The 21,418-nt window shown below is 36.5% G+C and overlaps 1 protein-coding gene across 1 annotated transcript in view; it reads right to left on the bottom strand.

Moving 5' to 3' along the window:
* PLOD2 (procollagen-lysine,2-oxoglutarate 5-dioxygenase 2) overlaps positions 1-21,418 on the bottom strand; it is a 107,180-nt gene that overhangs the window by 34,642 nt on the left and 51,120 nt on the right. The window contains exons 4-7 of the mRNA XM_060149152.1: positions 16,602-16,765; positions 13,180-13,292; positions 11,585-11,648; positions 10,268-10,365 (exon numbers count right to left, since the gene is read on the bottom strand). Coding sequence (XP_060005135.1) covers positions 10,268-10,365; positions 11,585-11,648; positions 13,180-13,292; positions 16,602-16,765 — 439 coding nt within the window. The remainder of the gene's footprint in view (positions 1-10,267; positions 10,366-11,584; positions 11,649-13,179; positions 13,293-16,601; positions 16,766-21,418) is intronic.

The following is a 21,418-nucleotide window of genomic DNA, read 5'->3' as shown; positions in this document are numbered from 1 at the left end:
TCCCCAGCTACGAGGTGGTAGTACTTTCCTGATCCTTTTTTCACAATATCAAAATGGTTCCAAGGGTGATGTCATGTCACTGGCAGAGAAACTTTTCCAACTGAATCTTTTCTTTCTTACTTTTTTCTTTATTTTTTTCAACTCATCCAATTATTCAAGGTCATAGTGACCCAAGCACTGAGGTTTATATGCACAAAATTATGATCCCTATTTAGATTGTAAATCAAATTCGTTTCAGAAATGACTTGTTTTCATGTGCAAATTAGGTGATGTGCTCTTCTTACATTTAACGTGTTTGTATAAAAGTACTACCGATAGAGGACTGGCAGCGAGAACACAGCCTGCAGGGGTTAGTGCACCACGGCTAGCCAGGAGGGAGTCCAGGGAAAAAGTCTGGACCTGCCAAAGAGGTAAGAGACTTTTTCTTCCCTCTTTGTTTCCTGGTGCCCGAGAAGAGGGGATTAAGAGCGCTGCTTAAAGGAACTCCAGAGACAGGCACGAGCCGCGGCTAAGAGCGCGGACCCCAGAGACGGGCATGAGACGCTAAGGCTGCTGCTGCCGCCACCAAGAAGCCTGTGTGGGAGAACAGGTCACTCTCCACACACCTCCCCTCCCAGGAGCCTGTGCAGCCCGCCACTGCCAGGGTCCCGGGATCCAGGGACAACTCCCTCGGGAGAACGCACGGTGCGCCTCAGGCTGGTGCAACATCACGCCGGCCTCTGCCGCTGTAGGCTCACCCCGCATCCGTACCCTTCCCTCCCCAGGGCCTGAGTGAGCCAGAGCCCCCAAATCAGCTACTCCTTTAACCCTGTCCTGTCTGAGCGAAGAACAGAAGCCCTCCAGCGACCTACACGCAGAGGCGGGGCCAAATCCAAAGCTGAGCCACTGGGAGCTGTGAGAACAAAGAAGAGAAAGGGAAATCTCTCCCAACAGCCTCAGAAGCAGCGGATTAAAGCTCCACAATCAACTAGATGTACCCTGCATATGTGGAATACCTGAATAGACAACGAATCATCCCAAATTGAGGAGGTGGACTTTGAGAGCAAGATATATTATTTTTTCCCCTTGTCCTCTTTTTTGAGTGTGTATGTGTATGCTTCTGTGTGAGATTTTGTCTGTGTAGCTTTGCTTTCACCATTTGTCCTAGGGTTCTGCCCGTCTGTTCCTTTTTTTTTTTTTAACTTTTAAAAAAATTTATTTCTTAATAATTATTTTTTATTTTAATACCTTTATTTTATTTTATCTTACTTTATTTTATCCTCTTTCTTTCTTTCTTTCTTTCTACTTTTTCTCCCTTTTATTCTGAGCCGTGTGGATGAAAGGCTCTTGGTGCTCCAGCCAGGAGTCAGTGCTGTGCCTCTGAGGTGGAAGAGCCAAGTTCAGGACACTGGTCCACAACAGACCTCCCAGCTCCATGTAATATCAAACAGCGAAAATGTCCCAGAGATCTCCATCTCAACACCAACACCTGGCTTCTGTCAATGACCAGCAAGCTACACTGCTGGACACCCTATGCCAAACAACTAGCAAGACAGGAACACAACACAACCCATTAGCAGAGAGGCTGCCTAAAATCATAATAAGGCCATGGACAACCCAAAAAACACACCACCAGACGTGAACCTGCCCACCAGAAAGACAAAATCCAGCCTCATCCACCAGAACACAGGCACTAGTCCCCTCCACCAGGAAGCCTACACAACCCACTGCACCAACATCAGGCACTGGGGACAGACACCAAAAACAACAGGAACTACGAACCAGCAGCCTGTAAAAAGGAGACCCCAAACACAGTAAGATAAGCAAAATGAGAAGACAGAGAAGCACACAGCAGATGAAGGAGCAAGGCAAAAACCCACCAGATCTAACAAATGAAGAGGAAATAGGCAGTCTACCTGAAAAAGAATTCGGAATAATGATAGTAAAGATGATTCAAAATCTTGGAAATAGAATGGACAAAATTCAAGAAACATTTAACAAGGACCTAGAAGAACTAAAGATGAAACAAATAGTGATGAACAGCACAATAAATGAAATTAAACATACTCTAGATGGGATCAATAGCAGAATGCTGAGGCAGAAGAACGGATAAGTGACCTGGAAGATAAAATAGTGGAAATAACTACTGCAGAGCAGAATAAAGAAAAAAGAATGAAAAAAACTGAGGACAGTCTCAGAAACCTCTGGGACAACATTAAAATCACCAACATTTGAATTATAGGGGTTCCAGAAGAAGAAGAGAAAAAGAAAGGGACTGGAAAAATATTTGAAGAGATTATAGTTGAAAACTTCCCTAATATGAGAAAGGAAATAGTTAATCAAGTCCAGGAAGCACAGAGAGTCCCATACAGTATAAATCCAAGGAGAAATATACCAAGACCCATTTTAATCAAACGGTCAAAAATTAAATACAAAGAAAACATATTAAAAGCAGCAAGGGAAAAACAACAAATAACACACAAGGGAATCCCCATAAGGTTAACAGCTGATCTTTCAGCAGAAACTCTGCATGCCAGAAGGGACTGGCAGGACATATTTAAAGTGATGAAGGAGAAAAACCTGCAACCAACATTACTCTACCCAGCAAGGATCTCATTTAGATTTGATGGAGAAATTAAAACCAAGAAGAAGATATAACAATTGCAAATATTTACACACCCAACATAGGAGCACCTCAATACCTAAGGCAAATACTAACATCTATAAAAGGGGAAATTGACAGTAACATATACATAGTAGGGGACTTTAACACCCCACTTTCACCAATGGACAGATCATCCAAAATGAAAATAAATAAGGAAACACAAGCTTTAAATGACACATTAAACAAGATGGACTTAATTGATATTTATAGGACATTCCATCCAAAATCAATAGAATACACATTTTTCTCAAGTGCTCATGGAACATTCTCCAGGATAGATCATATCTTGGGTCACAAGTCATGCCTCGGTAAATTTAAGAAAACTGAAATTGTTTCAACTATCTTTTCCGACCACAACGCTATGAGACTAGGTATCAATTACAGGAAAAGATCTGCAAAGAATACAAACATATGGAGGCTAAACAATACACTACTTAATAATGAAGTGATCACTGAAGAAATCAAAGAGGAAATCAAAAAATACTGAGAAACAAATGACAATGGAGACACGACGACCCAAAACCTACAGGATGCAGCAAAAGCAGTTCTACGAGGGAAGTGTATAGCAATACAATCCTACCTTAAGAAACAGGAAACATCTCAAATGAACAACCTAACCTTGCACCTAAAGCAATTAGAGAAAGAAGAACAAAAAAACCCAAAAGTTAGCAGAAGGAAAGAAATCATAAAGATCAGATCAGAAATAAATGAAAAAGAAATGAAGGAAACGATTGGAAAGATCAATAAAACTAAAAGCTGGTTCTTTGAGAAGATAAACAAAATTGATAAACCATTAGCCAGACTCATCAGGAAAAAAAGGGAGAGGACTCAAATCAACAGAATTAGAAATGAAAAAGGAGAAGTAACAACTGACACTGCCGAAATACAAAACATCATGAGAGACTACTACAAACAACTCTATGCCAATAAAATGGACAACCTAGAAGAAATGGACAAATTCTTAGAAATGCACAACCTGCCAAGACGGAATCAGGAAGAAATAGAAAATATGAACAGACCAATCACAAGCACTGAAATTGAAACTGTGATTAAAAATCTTCCAACAAACAAAAGCCCAGAACCAGATGGCTTCACAGGCGAATTCTATCAAACATTTAGAGAAGAGCTAACACCTATCCTTCTCAAACTCTTCCAAAATATAGCAGAGGGAGGAACACTCCCAAACTCATTCTACGAGGCCACCATCACCCTGATACCAAAACCAGACAAGGATGTCATAAAGAAAGAAAACTATAGGCCAATATCACTGATGAACATAGATCCAAAAATCCTCAACAAAATGCTAGGAAACAGAATCCAACAGCACATTAAATGGATTATACACCATGATCAAGTGGGGTTTATTCCAGGAATGCAAGGATTCTTCAATATATGCATATCAATCAATGTGATACACCATATTAACAAATTGAAGGATAAAAACCATATGGTCATCTCAATAGATGCAGAGAAAGCTTTCGACAAAATTCAACACCGATTTATGATAAAAACCCTGCAGAAAGTAGGCATAGAGGGAACTTTCCTCAACATAATAAAGGCCATATATGACAAACCCACAGCCAACATCGTCCTCAATGGTGAAAAACTGAAAGCATTTCCATTAAGATAAGGAACAAGACAAGGTTCCCCCCCTCACCACTCTTATTCAACATAGTTGTGAAAGTTTTAGCCACAGCAATCAAGAAGAAAAAGAAATAAAAGGAATCCAAATCAGAAAAGAAGAAGTAAAGCTGTCACTGTTTGCAGATGACATGATGCTATACATAGAGAATCCCAAAGATGCTACCAGAAAACTACTAGAGCTAATCAATGAATTTGGTAAAGTAGCAGGATACAAAATTAATGCACAGAAATCTCTGGCATTCCTATACACTAATGATGGAAAATCTGAAAGTGAAATCAAGAAAACACTCCAATTTACCACTGCAACAAAAAGAATAAAATTATTAGGTAGGAATAAACCTACCTAAGGAGACAAAAGACCTGTATGCAGAAAATTATAAGACACTGATGAAAGAAATTAAAGATGATACAAATAGATGGAGAGATATACCATGTTCTTGGATTGGAAGAATCAACATTGTGAAAATGACCCTACTACCCAAAGCAATCTACAGCTTCAATGCAATCCCTATCACACTACCACTGGTATTTTTCACAGAACTAGAACAAAAAATTTCACAATTTGTATGGAAACACAAAAGACCCTGAATAGCCAAAGCAATCTTGAGAACGAAAAATGGAGCTGGAGGAATCAGGTTCCCTGACTTCAGACTATACTACAAAGCTACAGTCATCAAGACAGTTTCGTACTGGCACAAAAACAGAAATATAGATCAATGGATCTATATTAAATTATATTTAAAAACTACAAATCTATATTAAATTATATTTAAAAACTACAAATAGAACTACCATACGACCCAGCAATTCCACTACCTGGCATATACCCTGAGAAAACCGTAATTCACATAGAGTCATGTACCAAAATTTTCATTGCAGCTCTATTTACAATAGCAGGAGATGGAAGCAACCTAAGTGTCCATCATCGGATGAATGGATAAAGAAGATGTGGCACATATATACAATGGAATATTACTCAGGCATAAAAGGAAATGAAATTGAGTTATTTGTAGTGAGGTGGATGGACATAGATTCTGTCATACAGAGTGAAGTAAGTCAGAAAGAGAAAAACAAATACCGTATGCTAACATATATATATGGAATCTAAGAAGAAGAAGAAAAAAAAGGTCATGAAGAACCTAAGGGTAAGACGGGAATAAAGACACAGACTTACTAGAGAATGGACTTGAGGATATGGGGAGGGGGAAGGGTAAGCTGTGACAAAGTGAGAGAGTGGCATGGACATATATACACTACCAAACGTAAAATAGATAGCCAGTGGGAAGCAGCTGCATAGCATAGGGAGATCAGTTTGGTGGTTTGTTACCACCTAGAGGGGTGGGATAGGAAGCGTGGGAGGGAGGGAGATGCAAGAGGGAAGAGATATGGGAACATATGTGTATATGTATAACTGATTCACTTTGTTATAAAGCAAAAACTAACACACCCTTGTAAAGTAATTATACTCCAATAAAGATCTTAAAAAAAATACTACCAATCTCATAATGACTGATATTTAAAAGAAAAAGTTAGGTATTCAAATATTCAAATCTTATGATGTGTTACTAACAGTAAATAAGTTTCAAGAATAAAAAGTAAAATTTCAAACCAGAAGTCATGGTTTCTATCTAAAATCTGATTTATATTACATTGTATCTAGACAAGTATGAAAATAATTATGTAGAATTAAAAACGTATTTCAAATAAAATGGTAATTAAAAAGCACAAAATTGTTTATACACCATTATGAAAACAAATGAAAAATATTAATACTCATATCTATATACCACAAGGACATAAATACTGAAAGCAACTATGAATGAAAACAATATGAGAAGGTAGTGGGATTATACGTGATTTTTAAAACTTTATAATTTAAAAGTTGTTATTCCTAATAGCATGAGATTTAGAGAAAGTAACTAAGAAATAAACTCACCTTTACATACTTTTGTCTATAAACACATTATAAACAATTTATCATTTATAGATTATGTATATTTTTTTCAGACTATGTATACTTTTAAATGAAAAAAATGGCTTAAATATTAACATTCGCATGAAGGTTATGACTTACTGACATTATAATCATCTCTTAGTAAATAAAATAATAAGTTAAATTACAAAATATCATATAAAAATCCTTTCATCTTTTATGATGGTTAAATAAAAAGGGTATATCTAAAATGAGTAATCTGCTTTCTTTCCTCATTATCCTGAACACAGAGGAAAATATGATATTATTTAACTTTAACATATTCCTAAAGTATTAGCATTAGTTGAATGCTTATTTATATAATCCTTTCTCAAATTTTATATTATACCAAACATAATTTTTACAATAAAAAAATTACTTCATTTTTATTGCCAAATAGAATCATAAAATCATGTCACAGAAAATATAATAGGATTATCATACTGCTTTAAATGCCGGAAACAGTGATAGCCCAAACTGAAAATGTTTCTTGGAAGACTTAAAATTTCTTAGTACACACAGGTCTTTCTAAATGACTGAGGACTAGAGCTTCTTTTCTTATGAGAAGTCTTTCAATCGCTCTGTAAAACTCCTATCAGCATTATCCTGGAAATTTGGAAAAAACTGGTGAAAACAATGGAATCACTGAATATCACGCCTCACTCACAATAACTAAATTGTGACCAAGCACCCTCTTTAAAGACATTTAAATTTGATTAAAATATTACATTACCAAGGAGAAATAGCACACTATTTAGTTTTAGATGTCCAGTTGTAAAAGTCCATTTATCTGCCTAGGGACAGTTACAGGAACCCACAGAAATTTTATGACTATTTTGCCCTGACAGAAGAAAATCTACCTCACCATTCCCAAGAATAATGCTAGGTCATTAGATTATTTATAGACTCTGACATTCAATCACAATTTATTGAAAGGCTAATATATGCTACACATGTGCTGGACCCTGGCAAAACAAAAAGTGAACAGGATAGATATGATTTCTGTAATTCCTAGGCTAAAGACCCAGTAAGAGACGAAAAAAAAAAAAAGTTCAGTTCCATCCCTGTTCAACGTGTGGCATTATGTTCTGTGATGGACAAAGTTCCAGATATTATAAAGGCATTCAGGAGACTTAAGGAGTTAAAGCAAAGTTGACACCTAAAAGATGAACAGCACTAATAGATGGGTACAGCAAGTGGGAATTAGGTCAGAGAACTCCAGAATGAGAGAAATGCATATACAGAAGACTTGCAGACAGAGGACACATGAAACATTTACAAAGTTCAAATTAACTCAGTATGGCAGGAGCTGAGGGAGAGAATTGAGAATGAGATATTCTGTATAGATATTACAGTATCAGGAGTGGGGGAGTAGATAGGATGGTAGACTTGGGACCCCTAAACCAGAAGCAAAATTAAAAACAAAAAAATAACCAAGTTGAGAATGTGGAACTTCATACCTAAGTCTATAGCGGGCATAACACAGGTGAGTAATGTAACTGGGTTTCTGCTTCAGCAGAATAGTCGAGTTCCAGACTGCTAGTGGGTGATTGCTACTGGTGGGAGGTTGCAGGTGGCCTGAACTAAGGAGGTTGCTCTTGACTCTAAGCAAATTAGACAAACCACCACGCATGGGAGTTAGAAAGGATGTCTTTTGGATTGGGAATGGGAGGTAAATACGGTCAAAACAAAACCCAGGTTCTGGTTAATCAAGTGGGTGGAAGGAGAGGCAGAGCGGAAGGTTCTGACCTCCAGGTCTTGTATGACACACAGATAAATCCAACAACTGGGTATTCACACCCACAGCTCAGGAAAGATAGACGCTACAGCAAGGATTTGAAAATAATCAGCGCTGCTGACTTGAGAATGAAGATTACCTAAGAATGCATGTAGCTGGGAAAAGGAAAGATGTCTCAGACAGACACCTGCAGAACACTTAACTAAAACAATGCAGGAGACCTACTAGAGAACGGACTTGAGGATATGCGGAGGGGGAAGGGTGAGCTGTGACAAAGCGAGAGAGAGGCATGGACATATATACACTACCAAACATAAGGTAGATAGCTAGTGGGAAGCAGCCGCATAGCACAGGGAGATCAGCTCGGTGCTTTGTGACCGCCTGGAGGGGTGGGATAGGGAGGGTGGGAGGGAGGGAGACGCAAGAGGGAAGAGATATGGGAACATATGTATATGTAGAACTGATTCACTTTGTTATAAAGCAGAAACTAACACACCATTGTAAAGCAATTATACGTCAAATAAAGATGTTAAAAAAAAGAAAACAACAATGCAGGAAGAGGATCACCCAACCCCTGAAACCCCCTACACACACAGAGTGTTAAAATTTTAAAATGTATATTAAAAAAAGAAAGAGAAAGAGAGAGACTGAAAAGGCCAGAAAATTATTAGAGAAACCAGCAGAGCATCATGGAAGCAAAGGGAAGTATTTCAAATTGGACCAAATGGGATGAACATCGTCAAATGTTATCTTTGGATGAAAGAGAAATGAGGGCTGATGAGTGTCTGCTACTCAACAAGGATGTCACAACAGACCTTGACAGGAGCCATTCCTGGGGGTGATGGGAAGAGGAATAGTGGTAGCAGTGAGTTGTCTCTATTTTAAAGAGTGTGGCTGTGAAGGGGAGGGAAAAAGACAGGCAGGCTGGGAGGCAAGGTAGATTGAAAAGGATGTTGCAGTTTGTGTTGGCTGGGTTTCTAGGATAAGAAAGGCTTGAGGGTCTTTAAAATGCTGATGAGACTTAGAGCTGGGAAAACTGCTAACAGACAGAAAAAGGAGCCCACTGGGAAGGCTCTGTAGGAGGGCTGGAATGGGATGAAAAGCAAGGTGCAAAGATTAACTAGAGAAGGGGAATCTACTTCCTCCATTTTTATGGTGGAAAAGCTGCCAGTGTGGGCTTTTCCTTGAATGTCTTCCCATGCAGATTGCTTTTATTGGAATTCAAGCTACTCACTCCACTGAAACAGCAGACCCCATCTCCCCATCCTCTCTTCCCACAATGCAAATTTATCTGGTAATCTCTTTTCTAGGTATTTATGAGTAAGCCAGGCATCATCTTATTACCTCAGAACATTGTTTTAAGCACTGTATTACTAAACATATATGTGTATGTTTGTGTGTATATATGTGTGTGTATATACGTGTATATATACTTATATGTATATATAACAATTCATTTTCTATTTTAATTAGGTTCCGGCGATACAATCTTATTACAAATTTTGCAGTCAGTAACACTGTCAGCAAGCTCAATTATACATGTTCCAAAAGCACATAAAATTTCATTAGACAAATTATATCTTTGTCAACTATAATCCATCAACCTTGTTATAGAATAAGTGCAAGAGGAAGCATTCTGGACCTACAGTTACATCCCAACGTTAAGAGAGCTATTAACTTTGACAACGGTGACTCAGGTGAAACAAATGATCCCTTACAAACCTCAACATTTCTTATTCAGAGAGGATACTCTGTATGAGGGAAATGTGGCTCACTCTCAAGTAAGCTATTACATTAAACACTAAACTGAAATGTGCTACAAATAGAATAGAAAGTTATCCATCTGCTGAGGAAAAGTCATCAGTTTGATTAATCTAAATGAAACCAGATAATACACTGTGTAAAAGATGAAACTAGTAAATTGTCGGCACCAAAATAAAACCTCTTAAAGGTATTTTAAAATTTCTTTTTATTGAAGTGTACTTGATTTACAATGTTGTACCAATCTCTGCTGTACAGCAAAGTGACTCAGTTATACACATATAAACATTCTTTTTTTAAAATATTCTTTTCCATTATGGTTTATCACAGGATATTGAATACAGGTTCCTGTGCTATACAGTAGGATCTTGTTGTTTACCAAGCCTCTTAAAGATATTAAAGAAGGAGGGGAAGGAGGGAAAGGGGGAGGAGAAGAAGTCATTCTATATATTGCTCCATAATCTATCTCCAAGAAATAAGGAAACAGAGAATGGTCACTGTGACTCACCTTGGTAGGTCCATTTCCATTAATTGCCACTGGTAATGTTTCATAAAACACATTCTTAGCTCTGGCTTTGCCATTTTCAAATTTCAGAACAACTTCATCTGGGTTAAAAAGACAGATTTTAGTAATTTAAAATGTGTGTGTATGTATTCATATATACATATACATGTATATCTATCTATCTATCTATACATCTTGTTTTTGTTATAAAATTTCTCATGCATGCTATTCCATGTGCTACACTTTTGGAGACTTGGCCTGCTCCAAGTCGGCAGATATCCAAAATGAAGGACAACACTGACACACACATGGATTCTGAGCACCTGACTTTCTCCAACCTGGTGCTGGCAAACTGAGGTGCTAAGACACCAAGGGGTCTTGGTGGAAGGAAAGCATCTTTGCAATACTGCCTCTGCCTTTTGAGAGTGACATAATCCCAGATGAATTAAATTACTGTCTCAATTTATTCATCTATAAAATGGGATTCTTGCCTGCTTTTCTAGGTTATTATAAAGATAATAACAATATATGTATGGCAAATAGAAAACTGCCAGGCATAAGCTAGGTTTCTACAACTGGCCATCACTGATAGTATTTCCAGTTCTTGAAAATCAGGCCTAATGTAAATTCCAGGAATATACAAGTCACATGGGAGCAGAAACATTTTTTGTTTTGTTTTCAAGTTCCTTTCCTCACATTTCCAGAGCACTCCAAACTAAATGCCTTCCATTCTAAGAATCTTTTTACTTATGAACTGCCTTGAAGAACTGTACTGAACTGCAATGTATTTTTAATTTCTGAAATATTAATGCATTAATGTATGTTTATTTTTAATGCATCAATTAATTAAATTTAATGTGTTAATGTATTTTTATCAAGATACATGTCTATCAGGAAAACACATATAGGCATGCACACACACACACACACACACACTCACTCCACAGTGTACATGTCTCGTTACCAGTTACCTTTAACCTAGGTTAAAATACTCTAATACTCCTGAGTAACTCACAATGTAAAGAGCTGACACTGAAAACCGTGTAATTAACTCAAAACTATATCTACAGTCCCCAGATGGTGAGATACTAAAGTCTAAGTTACCTAAGGGCAGAAGCATCTCTTTGTACTATTCTTAGGAAATGATTTTAACTGAACATATTTATATCAAGCTCAGCTTGAGTACAATGTTTTTTAAAAGCTGCAATACCTACACATCAATCTTAGTCATAGCCCCAAATGAATATAACAAAAGACAGACAGTTGAAAACACAGGTGTTCATTTGCACACATGAGCAACCCAGTATTTAGGAAGCATACCTACAGCTCCATTTAAGGTCTGGAAAATTTTGCATTTGTGATCCAGTGTGATGTTAAGAGCGTCCTAAAAATAAGAATAGAAAAAATATTAAAAATGACAATAAAAACAGCAAACAACACTATCATGTTAATATAGTTTGTTTTTTTAGGGAATTTAAAGATCCTATACATAAATTATTATAGCAACCTTCTTCAGAAAGACCCCTGTTATGTTAAGCTGTTGAGGTTGGAGATTATTATTATGCAGCATAACCTCTCTGACTGCTACAGTAGGTTTATAATTAATCAACCTAATCATAAAGATTAATCTGCTTTACAAATCTTATTCTCAATGTAGTTTTTTAGCTACATTGCTCTGTCATAATAATACTCCCAAAATTGTCTTTGCACGCTGTTATGGATTGAATTTTTGTGTTCCCTCAAAATTCCTATGTTCAAGCCCTAACCCTCCCTCTGTCTCTGTCTCTCTTGTCTCTCAGCAAGAAGGTGGCTGCCGTCTATGAGTCAGGAAGAGAGCTCTCACCAGAAACCAACCATTCAGGCACCCTGATCTCAGACTTCTAGCCTCCAGAATGGTGAGAAAATAAAGTTCTGTTATTTTAAGCCACCCAGTCTATGATATTTTGTTACGGTAAACCAAGCAGACTAAGACACATGCTAACCAGATAAAATCTTACGCTTAGAGAAAAACTTAAATAGGATTTACACAACAAAAAATATTACAGACCCAGCAGTGATATTTCAGAGGAAGCATCCTAAAGCAAAAACAATTAAATAAGACTCAGAGCACTTTCACTGTTGAATTACACTCAGAAAGACAAGCATCAAGCTGCATGGGCTAGCACTCATGCCAAGAGTAGGTTTCTGCTCTTGGATTAGAGACCAAGTCCTCAGGCTGGCAGTGCCAGGCACGTAGAGACAGTAAAAAACTGGAGAGAAGAAAAACAAACATTTAAAGAATACAGTTTCTTGAGAAGTATCTAATGAAAATATATAGATAACTGGAGTATTTATCTTAGAAAAAGCAGCAGCTACAGTTGCAAACTCACTGTAAAATATACACAAAAAAACACTTATGTTTCCTAATGACAGCACCTAGAAATACACAATTCAGTAAATTTTAGAACTGTACTGGTTATACATAGTAAACTTATGAAACATTAACTTACACTAGTTGAATATACTAAAAATATTATCAAATTAGAGAACTTTGTTTTTACTTTTCTCCAAAGTTTCATTTAAACCAGTCTCAGGAATATTGTCCTTTGGGTTTACGGCAGGCTGCTATTGTCCCCAACATTTCTCCCGTTAATAAGAGAATTCAGATTTTTAGTAGGACACATGTACTTGAAATAAAGAACAAAACTCCTTTGCATATTTTATGTGGCCAAATAAATATGCTCTGGTCAAAGAAAAGTATGAGAAAGTATTTTGTAAGACTTCTAGATAAGCTACTTAGAGAGCATTGACACAACTGAAATGGCCCTTTATTTACTATTCTGCCTGTTAACTGCCCAGAATATGGATGCAATGGCTGGAGCACCAGTAGCCATTTCAACAAGGAAGTTACACTGAAAGTGAGAGCTATTACCTACCCTCTTCAATGGATCAATGTAAATTTTAGTATAAAATAACTGATCATCATCATTATCCTGGAGATTCCACTGTTGAACTATACGGTTGATATATGGAGCATAACCAATAAATCCTGCAATACAAAAGAGAAAGAATAGAAGATTCAGAATTCAAAGACCGAAACTCATGTCTATGTTAATTTTATAGACCCGTCGCACAGACTTGTAAAGCTATTAGTCCTAATCCTTAATTTTGAATTTCATAGCTCACCATGACAGAAATATGAGTTATTGGGTATCCTTTGTTTCCATATATAAACTACAAGAGAGGAAGTTTTTACTACCAATTGCAAAATCAAAGACTCTTTGAATAAACGTATTCCCCAAATTAATTGACACAAGAGGGAGAACTAATGTTTTAGAAGGCTTGTAAGGGAAAAAAAGAGTTACTAGGAAAAAATTAGAATTAGACAGAAGAATTTTCTTTCTGACCTTCTAAAATGCTGTTCCTAGATCCTTTGTAAAGGATTCACTGTTTCTGGGAAAAAAAAAAAAAAAAAACTCCACTACAGTGGTTTTAATGTTAGTACGCAATCAAAGGAATGTTGGATCTGTCACGGACTGCAAACATCCCAAAGAAATTTTATATCTAGGATATTTGGGGAATTTTTCCTTCACTGAGCTAGTCAGTAGTGTGTTTGCTAAACCATTTTCTGGCTGGGTTTTGTGTGTCATGGTCTGGAGAAAGGAAGTCTAAAATTGGATTGTTCACCTTGGCCTTAGGGCATAAGCGTTAAATATGCCAACAACAGCTGTCTGTAAAAGACACAGAAAACAGGCTCATTTTTCCTGTGTTTGAGTCTTCCCCTGAATTTCAGAAATGCAGCCAAACTGCTATGCTTCATTGATGTGCAGTACTTTTTAAAAAGGACCGATTTTATTCCTGTGAATCGAAAGGAAACCTAGTTTGTTACCCTCAAAATTAAAATGTCCTCATAGGAATAAAAGAATTAAAAGAAATAGGTCAAGGAATATGATTGCTAACTAGAGAAAACAAGACAAAATGAAAACATGACTAAATCAATCACTGGTGGCTCATTTTTTTGTGTCATTTTTGCCAAATAAAAAAATCCCAGAACACTGAAAAAGATGTATTTCTTAATTCTTATAACCAATCTTTTGTGATAAAAAACATATTCAAGAAGGAACACATGATATTTTCCAATGGTTTATATGACTGTTTTTCAAAAACTACGTTTCCTTATCTGTTTCATAAATCCCAAGCGTCCTAAAAAGTGAAAAGGAATTACATCTATTTTCATAGTATGTGATATATATTGTATGATTTACATTTTTCTATGAAACTGTCATATTATTTCAAAAGAATTAAGTTTCTAATATTATGCAATTTTCCTCATAAGGAAACATGTTTACTCTCCATGATAAAGATTTTTTTTAACCAAATGAGGTACCCACAAACAAAACTCATGTCTCTTAAATAACTCTCAATATATCATTCACAAACTTACACAAACTTTTATTGAACATACTTAGATTTTCTAGCATTTCTTTAATTATTTTGACTACAGAGGGCATAAGGATGACGTTTTGATGTCCTTGTATGATCACTTTCCCACATATAAACACCTCCTTAATTAAACTTGCTCACAAAGGCACTCGCTAGTTTTTTGCTGTTTCCACAGCATTGTGCATCTGTTTGAGATTCACATTCTGGAGTAGATATATCGTTATCTAGATACATTTACATATGATGTATTTCACTCTACATGTTTAGAAAAACTAATAAATACAAAGTAAAACTTATCTCAGAGTTCCATAGCTAAGCGGCTCTTAAACTCCCTAGGGCTTAGGATAAGTTAAAAGGTTAGCCATGTGTCACTGAGGGTCTGACAGTTGGAGACGGAAGCTGCACTCACTCCCAATTCAATTGCTCAGAGAAGTCAAGAGTGGGCAGCCATCTCTACTGTAAATCTAAGAGGAAGGAATGCTAAAATACTGAGGACAAAGGGACCAATATGAGAAACCCTGGGTTCTGTCTTGAATATTGAAGTAAAATCCAAAGGTGGTAGATAAATTAGGAGAAAAATAAAATGGTCAGGAGATCCCCAAAACTATGAACTTTTTAAAAACATATGGAGATGAAGAGAAAAAGTGAGCTGAAACTAGGTAGTACACACTGGGATTTGAGGTTTCAGAAATGTGATACTTATCTGGGTTGACAAAGTTCCAAGGTACCGTATGGAAATGGGTTGCTAAAGTAAAATGCAGGTGAGTACGGCTGTAATTGTGGCATCTCAGAGAAAGGGAATTACTTGCTGAAAGTTTCATTGACAAAAGTAACTGATCAAAGTCTAGATTCCAGACATGATGATATCTCAAGCAGCACTTATTTGAACTGACCTGAATACAATCAGTTATTATATATAAATTACCCCAAAATCTGTTTTCCCAGTGTGGCTTGCAATTTCCACCCAACTTGTTTCTTTGACATGTCCCCCATCCTACAGCCATGTCTTCTGGCCATGCGTTTATATTATTCACAATCTAAGGAAAACATTTTGGAGTTATAATAAGGTCCAAAGTCAAATTTTATTTTATTTTTTGAAGGAAAGAGGGAAATGTGATAATTTGTTCCTTTAATCTATGGTGGCATAGCTAATGCAGTACTTAAAGTACACCTAGACACTCAATGTTGAATTTTTTTTTGACTAGGGATTTCAAGATAAATAATTTACTCCAATATATTTAAAATATAGATAAAATTAAGTAATGCCTATTTTTTAAAGCTACATGAGTATAACTTGCACTTTTTCCTAAGTAAGGGAATTTACTAAACCCATTATTCTAGAGCCAGAAAATTCTTAATGAAATTATAGTCAGAAGACATGGATCCCTGTTGTTTTTCCTTTAATAACTAAATGTCTCTAAGAAAAGTCACTTAAATCGGGGAAACATGGGTTTTCTCACTTATAATGCAGAAATAATAACATTTACACCGCCTAGTGTTGTTAGGAGTATCATATGATATAATAGATGAAAAAATGCTTTGTCAACTATAAAACGCACTGTGGATTTTTTTTTTTTTTTTGGCGATACGCGGGCCTCTCACTGCTGCGGCCTCTCCCGTCACGGAGCACAGGCTCCGGACGCGCAGGCCCAGCGGCCATGGCCCACGCGGCATGCGGTATCCTCCCGGACCGGGGCACGAACCCGCGTCCCCCGCATCGGCAGGCGGACTCCCAACCACTGCGCCACCAGGGAAGCCCTGGATTTTAAACTGATATAATTTTCCCTTCAGAAAAGAAGATAATGGTTATTTCAAACCTCATGTCTACAGTTACATATTCTTAAAAAGGTTGTTTCATCAGTATTTATAATTTACTATGACTTGCATTACTCTTTTCTTCCAGCACCTTACCCACCTCCCGAATTCAGGTAGCGTTTCCCAATGTGCACAATGGGATACTTGTCTGCTAGTCTTTTATCCGGCCACAGAATTCCATCTGCTGCAAAGACCACTTTGTGGTTTGACTTTTGGAACTTTTTTAGAACTTCTTCTGGACCACCAGCAAATATAACATTAAAGCTGTTTGATGAGGGAAAAAAAGAAGTTTTAAAATATAGTTGACAGAATTTAGACATATAAACCAAGAAACAGTCTCTAACAAAAGTCAGAATTTAGAATCCAACACAGGATTAATACCAACTATTTACAGAGTAAACCAAACAAGCTTCCTTCAACTTAAATTATATGGATTGTATTAAATTACTAGTGTTTACATTACATTGGCAAATGAAATCCAAATAAAAGACAGCTTTTTATTTAGCATTAATATTTTTCAATAATCACTTACTCTCCAAAATCAAAATTCTAAAACAGTGTTGAAATGTTAAAAATCAGTAACTTGCTGTATAACATAATATAAACACAATCATTGACAGAAGCTGCCATTGTAACTGCCTAATGTTTCTATCTAATTTGTACCCATCCATTACAATTTCTGAAGATTTCTTTATCTTTGACAAAATGTGTTTACCTACTAAATGTCATCAATATAAATTTATATTTGAATCACGATTTAGCCTGAAATCTGAAAATAAAAGTATATGGACAAGTGCATTTTTTAAAGCTCAATACACTTGAAAATATATGTAAAAAATGAAATTTATAGTTTCACTGATTTTTCTGGGGACTTTATTCCTCATAGTTCATCCACAGAATCACAATGACTTATAATATGAAATTATTATAATTCTTAGAATAATTCTTATAATTCTTGCTACAACTACAATTTCTTTTGCAACTTTTTTTAACATCAGAGTACCTCAAAACCAAAGGTTTCCAAAGATAATAATTTAATGACTTGACATCCCAGGTGGCAAACAAGAAGAGTAAACTAATGCTCTTTATTTTTTTTTTAATTTTATTTATTTTTTAATTTTTACTATTTATTTGGTTGCGCCGGGTCTTAGTTGCGGCAGGCAGGCTCCATAGTTGCAGCTCACCAGCTCCTTAGTTGCAGCATGCAGGCTCCTTAGTTGCGGCACGCATGTGGGATCTAGTTCCCTGAACAGGGATCGAACCCGGGCCCCCTGCATTGGGAGTGTGGAGTCTTATCCACTGCACCACCAGGGAAGTCCCACTAATGCTCTTTAATTCAGCACCAGGTCTTCCTAATAGCCAACAGTCCAAATGCACTGCTGTGATATCTGAACTGGGGAGTAAGGAGGCTGTTCCACATGCCTTTGCCAGACTTGCTCTCAAGGAGTTTGTTAATATGCTAGGACAGTCGTAATGCATCAGGCAACATTTAATAACTTTCTATATATGAATTATTTTATCAAAATAAAAGACTATTTCTCATCTCTATAAAAGTAAAAATCCAATGAAACTTTAAAAAATTAGCTTAGCGAGAATAGCGTAAGTTTACACTTATGGCAGAGATGCTAACTGACCCCCATATGCCCCCAAAGACATTCCTATGCCTTTATTTTAATAATGGAATCCCTCATGATAACCAGGCACATGGCTAAAGATTACTCTGAAGCCATGTGGCCACATGACCAAGTCTGTCCAACGGAGTGTGAGTGGGACTGGTGTGTTCCTGCAGTCTCCAGGTCTTGTGCTTTAAAAAGGAAGCTGCCTACTCTCTGATTCCTGTCTCTTTTTTCTCTTTAAAGAACCAGACTTCACAAGTATACACACCCTCACCAGATAGTCCATTTCTCAATCCTTTTTTTTTAAAAAAAAAGAGGATTAAAATGTTGCTAATGTGCAACTAAATTTAGTAATTATGCCTAGCCAATTTTTTAAAAAATAGTAAACGTAAAGTTGGAGTCAGAGAGCTAGACTATTTTTTTCATTTTAAATTGTTCTAGAGAATTTAAATTTTATCATTGCTTTTCATTTCAGTTACAAAAAAATAACTTCAAAATTAAAACATATTGATATATGTGTACATAGATACACTTTTTTGGCATATAGTTTTTTCTTTCTTCTAGGATCAATGGGCAGGAAATTTTTAATACTATTAATAACATAATCATAAAGTGACTCAGTGCGTACAATTTGAAGTCTGCCTGTTGGGTTTCTAATTCCAGCTCTGTCACTTGCTATCTGAGTAACCACAGACAAGTTAGTAATTTAAACTCTTTATGTTTTAGTTTCTTTAAGTATAAAATGAGGGGGGAAGTAGTACCTATCTCATCAAGTTATTGTTAAAAATAAAAAATTAAGAACAATACTTGACACATTATAATCTCTCAAAACAGTTAACAAAATTAACATTATTGTTACTATAGGAAAGGGACTGAGGAAACAAGAGGTAGGAGAAAAACTCACTTTTAAGTTTACACCAGTCTGTAGTTTTAAACAACTTTATTTTTAGCCAAATACACATACATTTTAAGACAAATTTTAAATCAGAATAAATTTGTTCTGACTAAAACCTCAAGCCAACTCTTCCTCCCTGTTTATTTACAAAACTGAATTAATCTGACTTCACAAAATGATATTTACATAAATACAACAAGTTTCTTTTTTTCTTATAAGTACAACTGATTTCATCAGTATGATCACTTTAGATTTTTGTCTCCTAGGATAATCCTATCTCTCCTAACAAAGATATTTTCCTCAAGACTACTAGTCACTGATATAATTTTTTTTAATATTGAAGATTAGGAAATAAGACCAGTTTTACGCGTAAGTGAGCCATGAGCGGTGAGGCAAGCAAAGCAAACCCTCTGAGGCAGAGACTGCCTGGCAAGTTGCAGAGGAACACCAACACATTGTCTGGAGAGATGGATGAAGAGAGTTCATTATGTCAGAGAATCATATGATTGGAGACTTGGACCAAATTGATTCAGATATTTTGTAGGTAGCATCATGTATTCAAAGCTATAAATGCACAGTTGGCAAAGTGATTGTTTTGTCTTTGTAATCCCAGCGAAGGATATAGTATCTCCACAGTATAGCTCAAACTATTAGCAGACGTCAGTAGCTTGAGAAGGAGTGTTAGCAACTTGTGCTCTTATAATTTAGTATTTTATAAGCAGGCATTACCTTTATAAACAGAAAGCAATTCCTGTAAAGCAAAATGTAAAAGGCAAAAATTATCTTCATGTAATTCAAATGAGGATGTGACTTTGAATAAAAATTGAAGGTTGCTGAAATGTTCCCCTTTTCTTCTAGTAGCACTGTTGTTTCTGTGTTTAAGTACTTCAGGAAAGTTCTTTGAACCAATTTAACTTTTCAAAGAGCAAGAAAGGTTTTCTACTTAAAATTATTTTAGCCACAACAACCCAAAAGCTCAAACTTTCTAAAAAATGCACAACAGTCTTAAAAACAATTCTCATAGTAAATCGGTCCATTTAAATATGAAGAATAAAATAAAACTTTCCACAGCTAACTGTGGTAAATATTCCTGGGTCCTGCAAAAACCATAAGGTAGAAACCTCATGTGGTCATATTGAGTCCTCTAGCAGACACGTCAGTGTTCTATCTCTAACAGGTCATTGAAACTTTTACAAGTGTTTGTCCTTCTGTGCTCCCTGTTTCTGTGGCACCAGCAACCATACAGTCACCCAAGCTGAAAATCTTTCACTCAGCCTTCCCTCCTCCCTTTCCAAGGCTTCTCTCATCAAATCTTCTTCCAGATCCCACTGATTCCATCTACTTAATCTATGTAGAATTTAAAGCCTCTCTACTCCCACTAGAAGTCACTGGACTAGATTAATTCAAACACCCTACAAGCCTCCACATCACCCACCTTCCTCCCCACTTCTAACAAGGACTGTCTGACAAACTCTCCTGAAAACTATTCCGTGCCAGTCCCCTGACTGAATCGGTGCTTCTCCACTATGGTCTAAAGCAGGACTCAGCAAATATTTACTATCTAGCCTTTCACAGAAAATACCTTAGGCTTTGAGGGCAACATGGTCTCTGCTGAATGACTCAACTCTGCCATTGTGGTACAAAACAGCCATAGACAATATGCAAATAATTGAGCACAGCTGTGCTCCAATAGAACTATTTACAAAAAAGAGCCTGGGCCAGTCCATAGTTTACCAAAGTCTGGCCTGTAAAATAAAATCTAAATGAATCAGTCTCACATTAATAACGTTCCATTAAATAACCTGTTCTGATGTCACACTGAATTATTTGATCTGTCCTCACATCTTTAATCATGATGTTTTGTCTGCTTAACACGCCTTTTCCCAATCATGTCCAAACCACTCACCCTCAAGGCCCATTTCAAAGGTCACCTCCTCTACAAACCTCTACTTGAGCAGCATAAATGTAAAAGACCGTTTCCTTCCTCTTAACCTCCACAGCTCTTTTCCTCTCCTTTTTCACAGAATGTTTTCTCTTCTACTCTTCATGCTGGGATTGCCTGTTTATACTAGACTGCATGGTCTTCCTTCAGATCCACGACTTTATTCATCTGTATATTCCCCCTACTGGGGAGCCAGAGAAGAAAGCAACAGAAGTGTTCCTTAAGCGTATTTATTTGCTCCTCGCCACTGAGATAAACTTAAGCCAAAAGTTATAATCACCCAAACTATTAGCAGCTAGTGTTTAAAAGCTTAAAAGCTAATGAAACTGAAGCAAGCAAGCAGCAACACACCTGATAATTCTGTCTTTATTTTTTTTATACATCTTTATTGGAGTATAATTGCTTTTCAATGGTGTGTTAGTTTCTGCTTTATAACAAAGTGAATCAGCTATACATATACTTAT

The sequence above is a fragment of the Lagenorhynchus albirostris genome, chromosome 5 (genome assembly GCF_949774975.1).
Source record: "Lagenorhynchus albirostris chromosome 5, mLagAlb1.1, whole genome shotgun sequence".
NCBI lineage: Eukaryota > Metazoa > Chordata > Mammalia > Artiodactyla > Delphinidae > Lagenorhynchus > Lagenorhynchus albirostris.
This window is presented reverse-complemented; position numbering and strand designations above follow the sequence as displayed.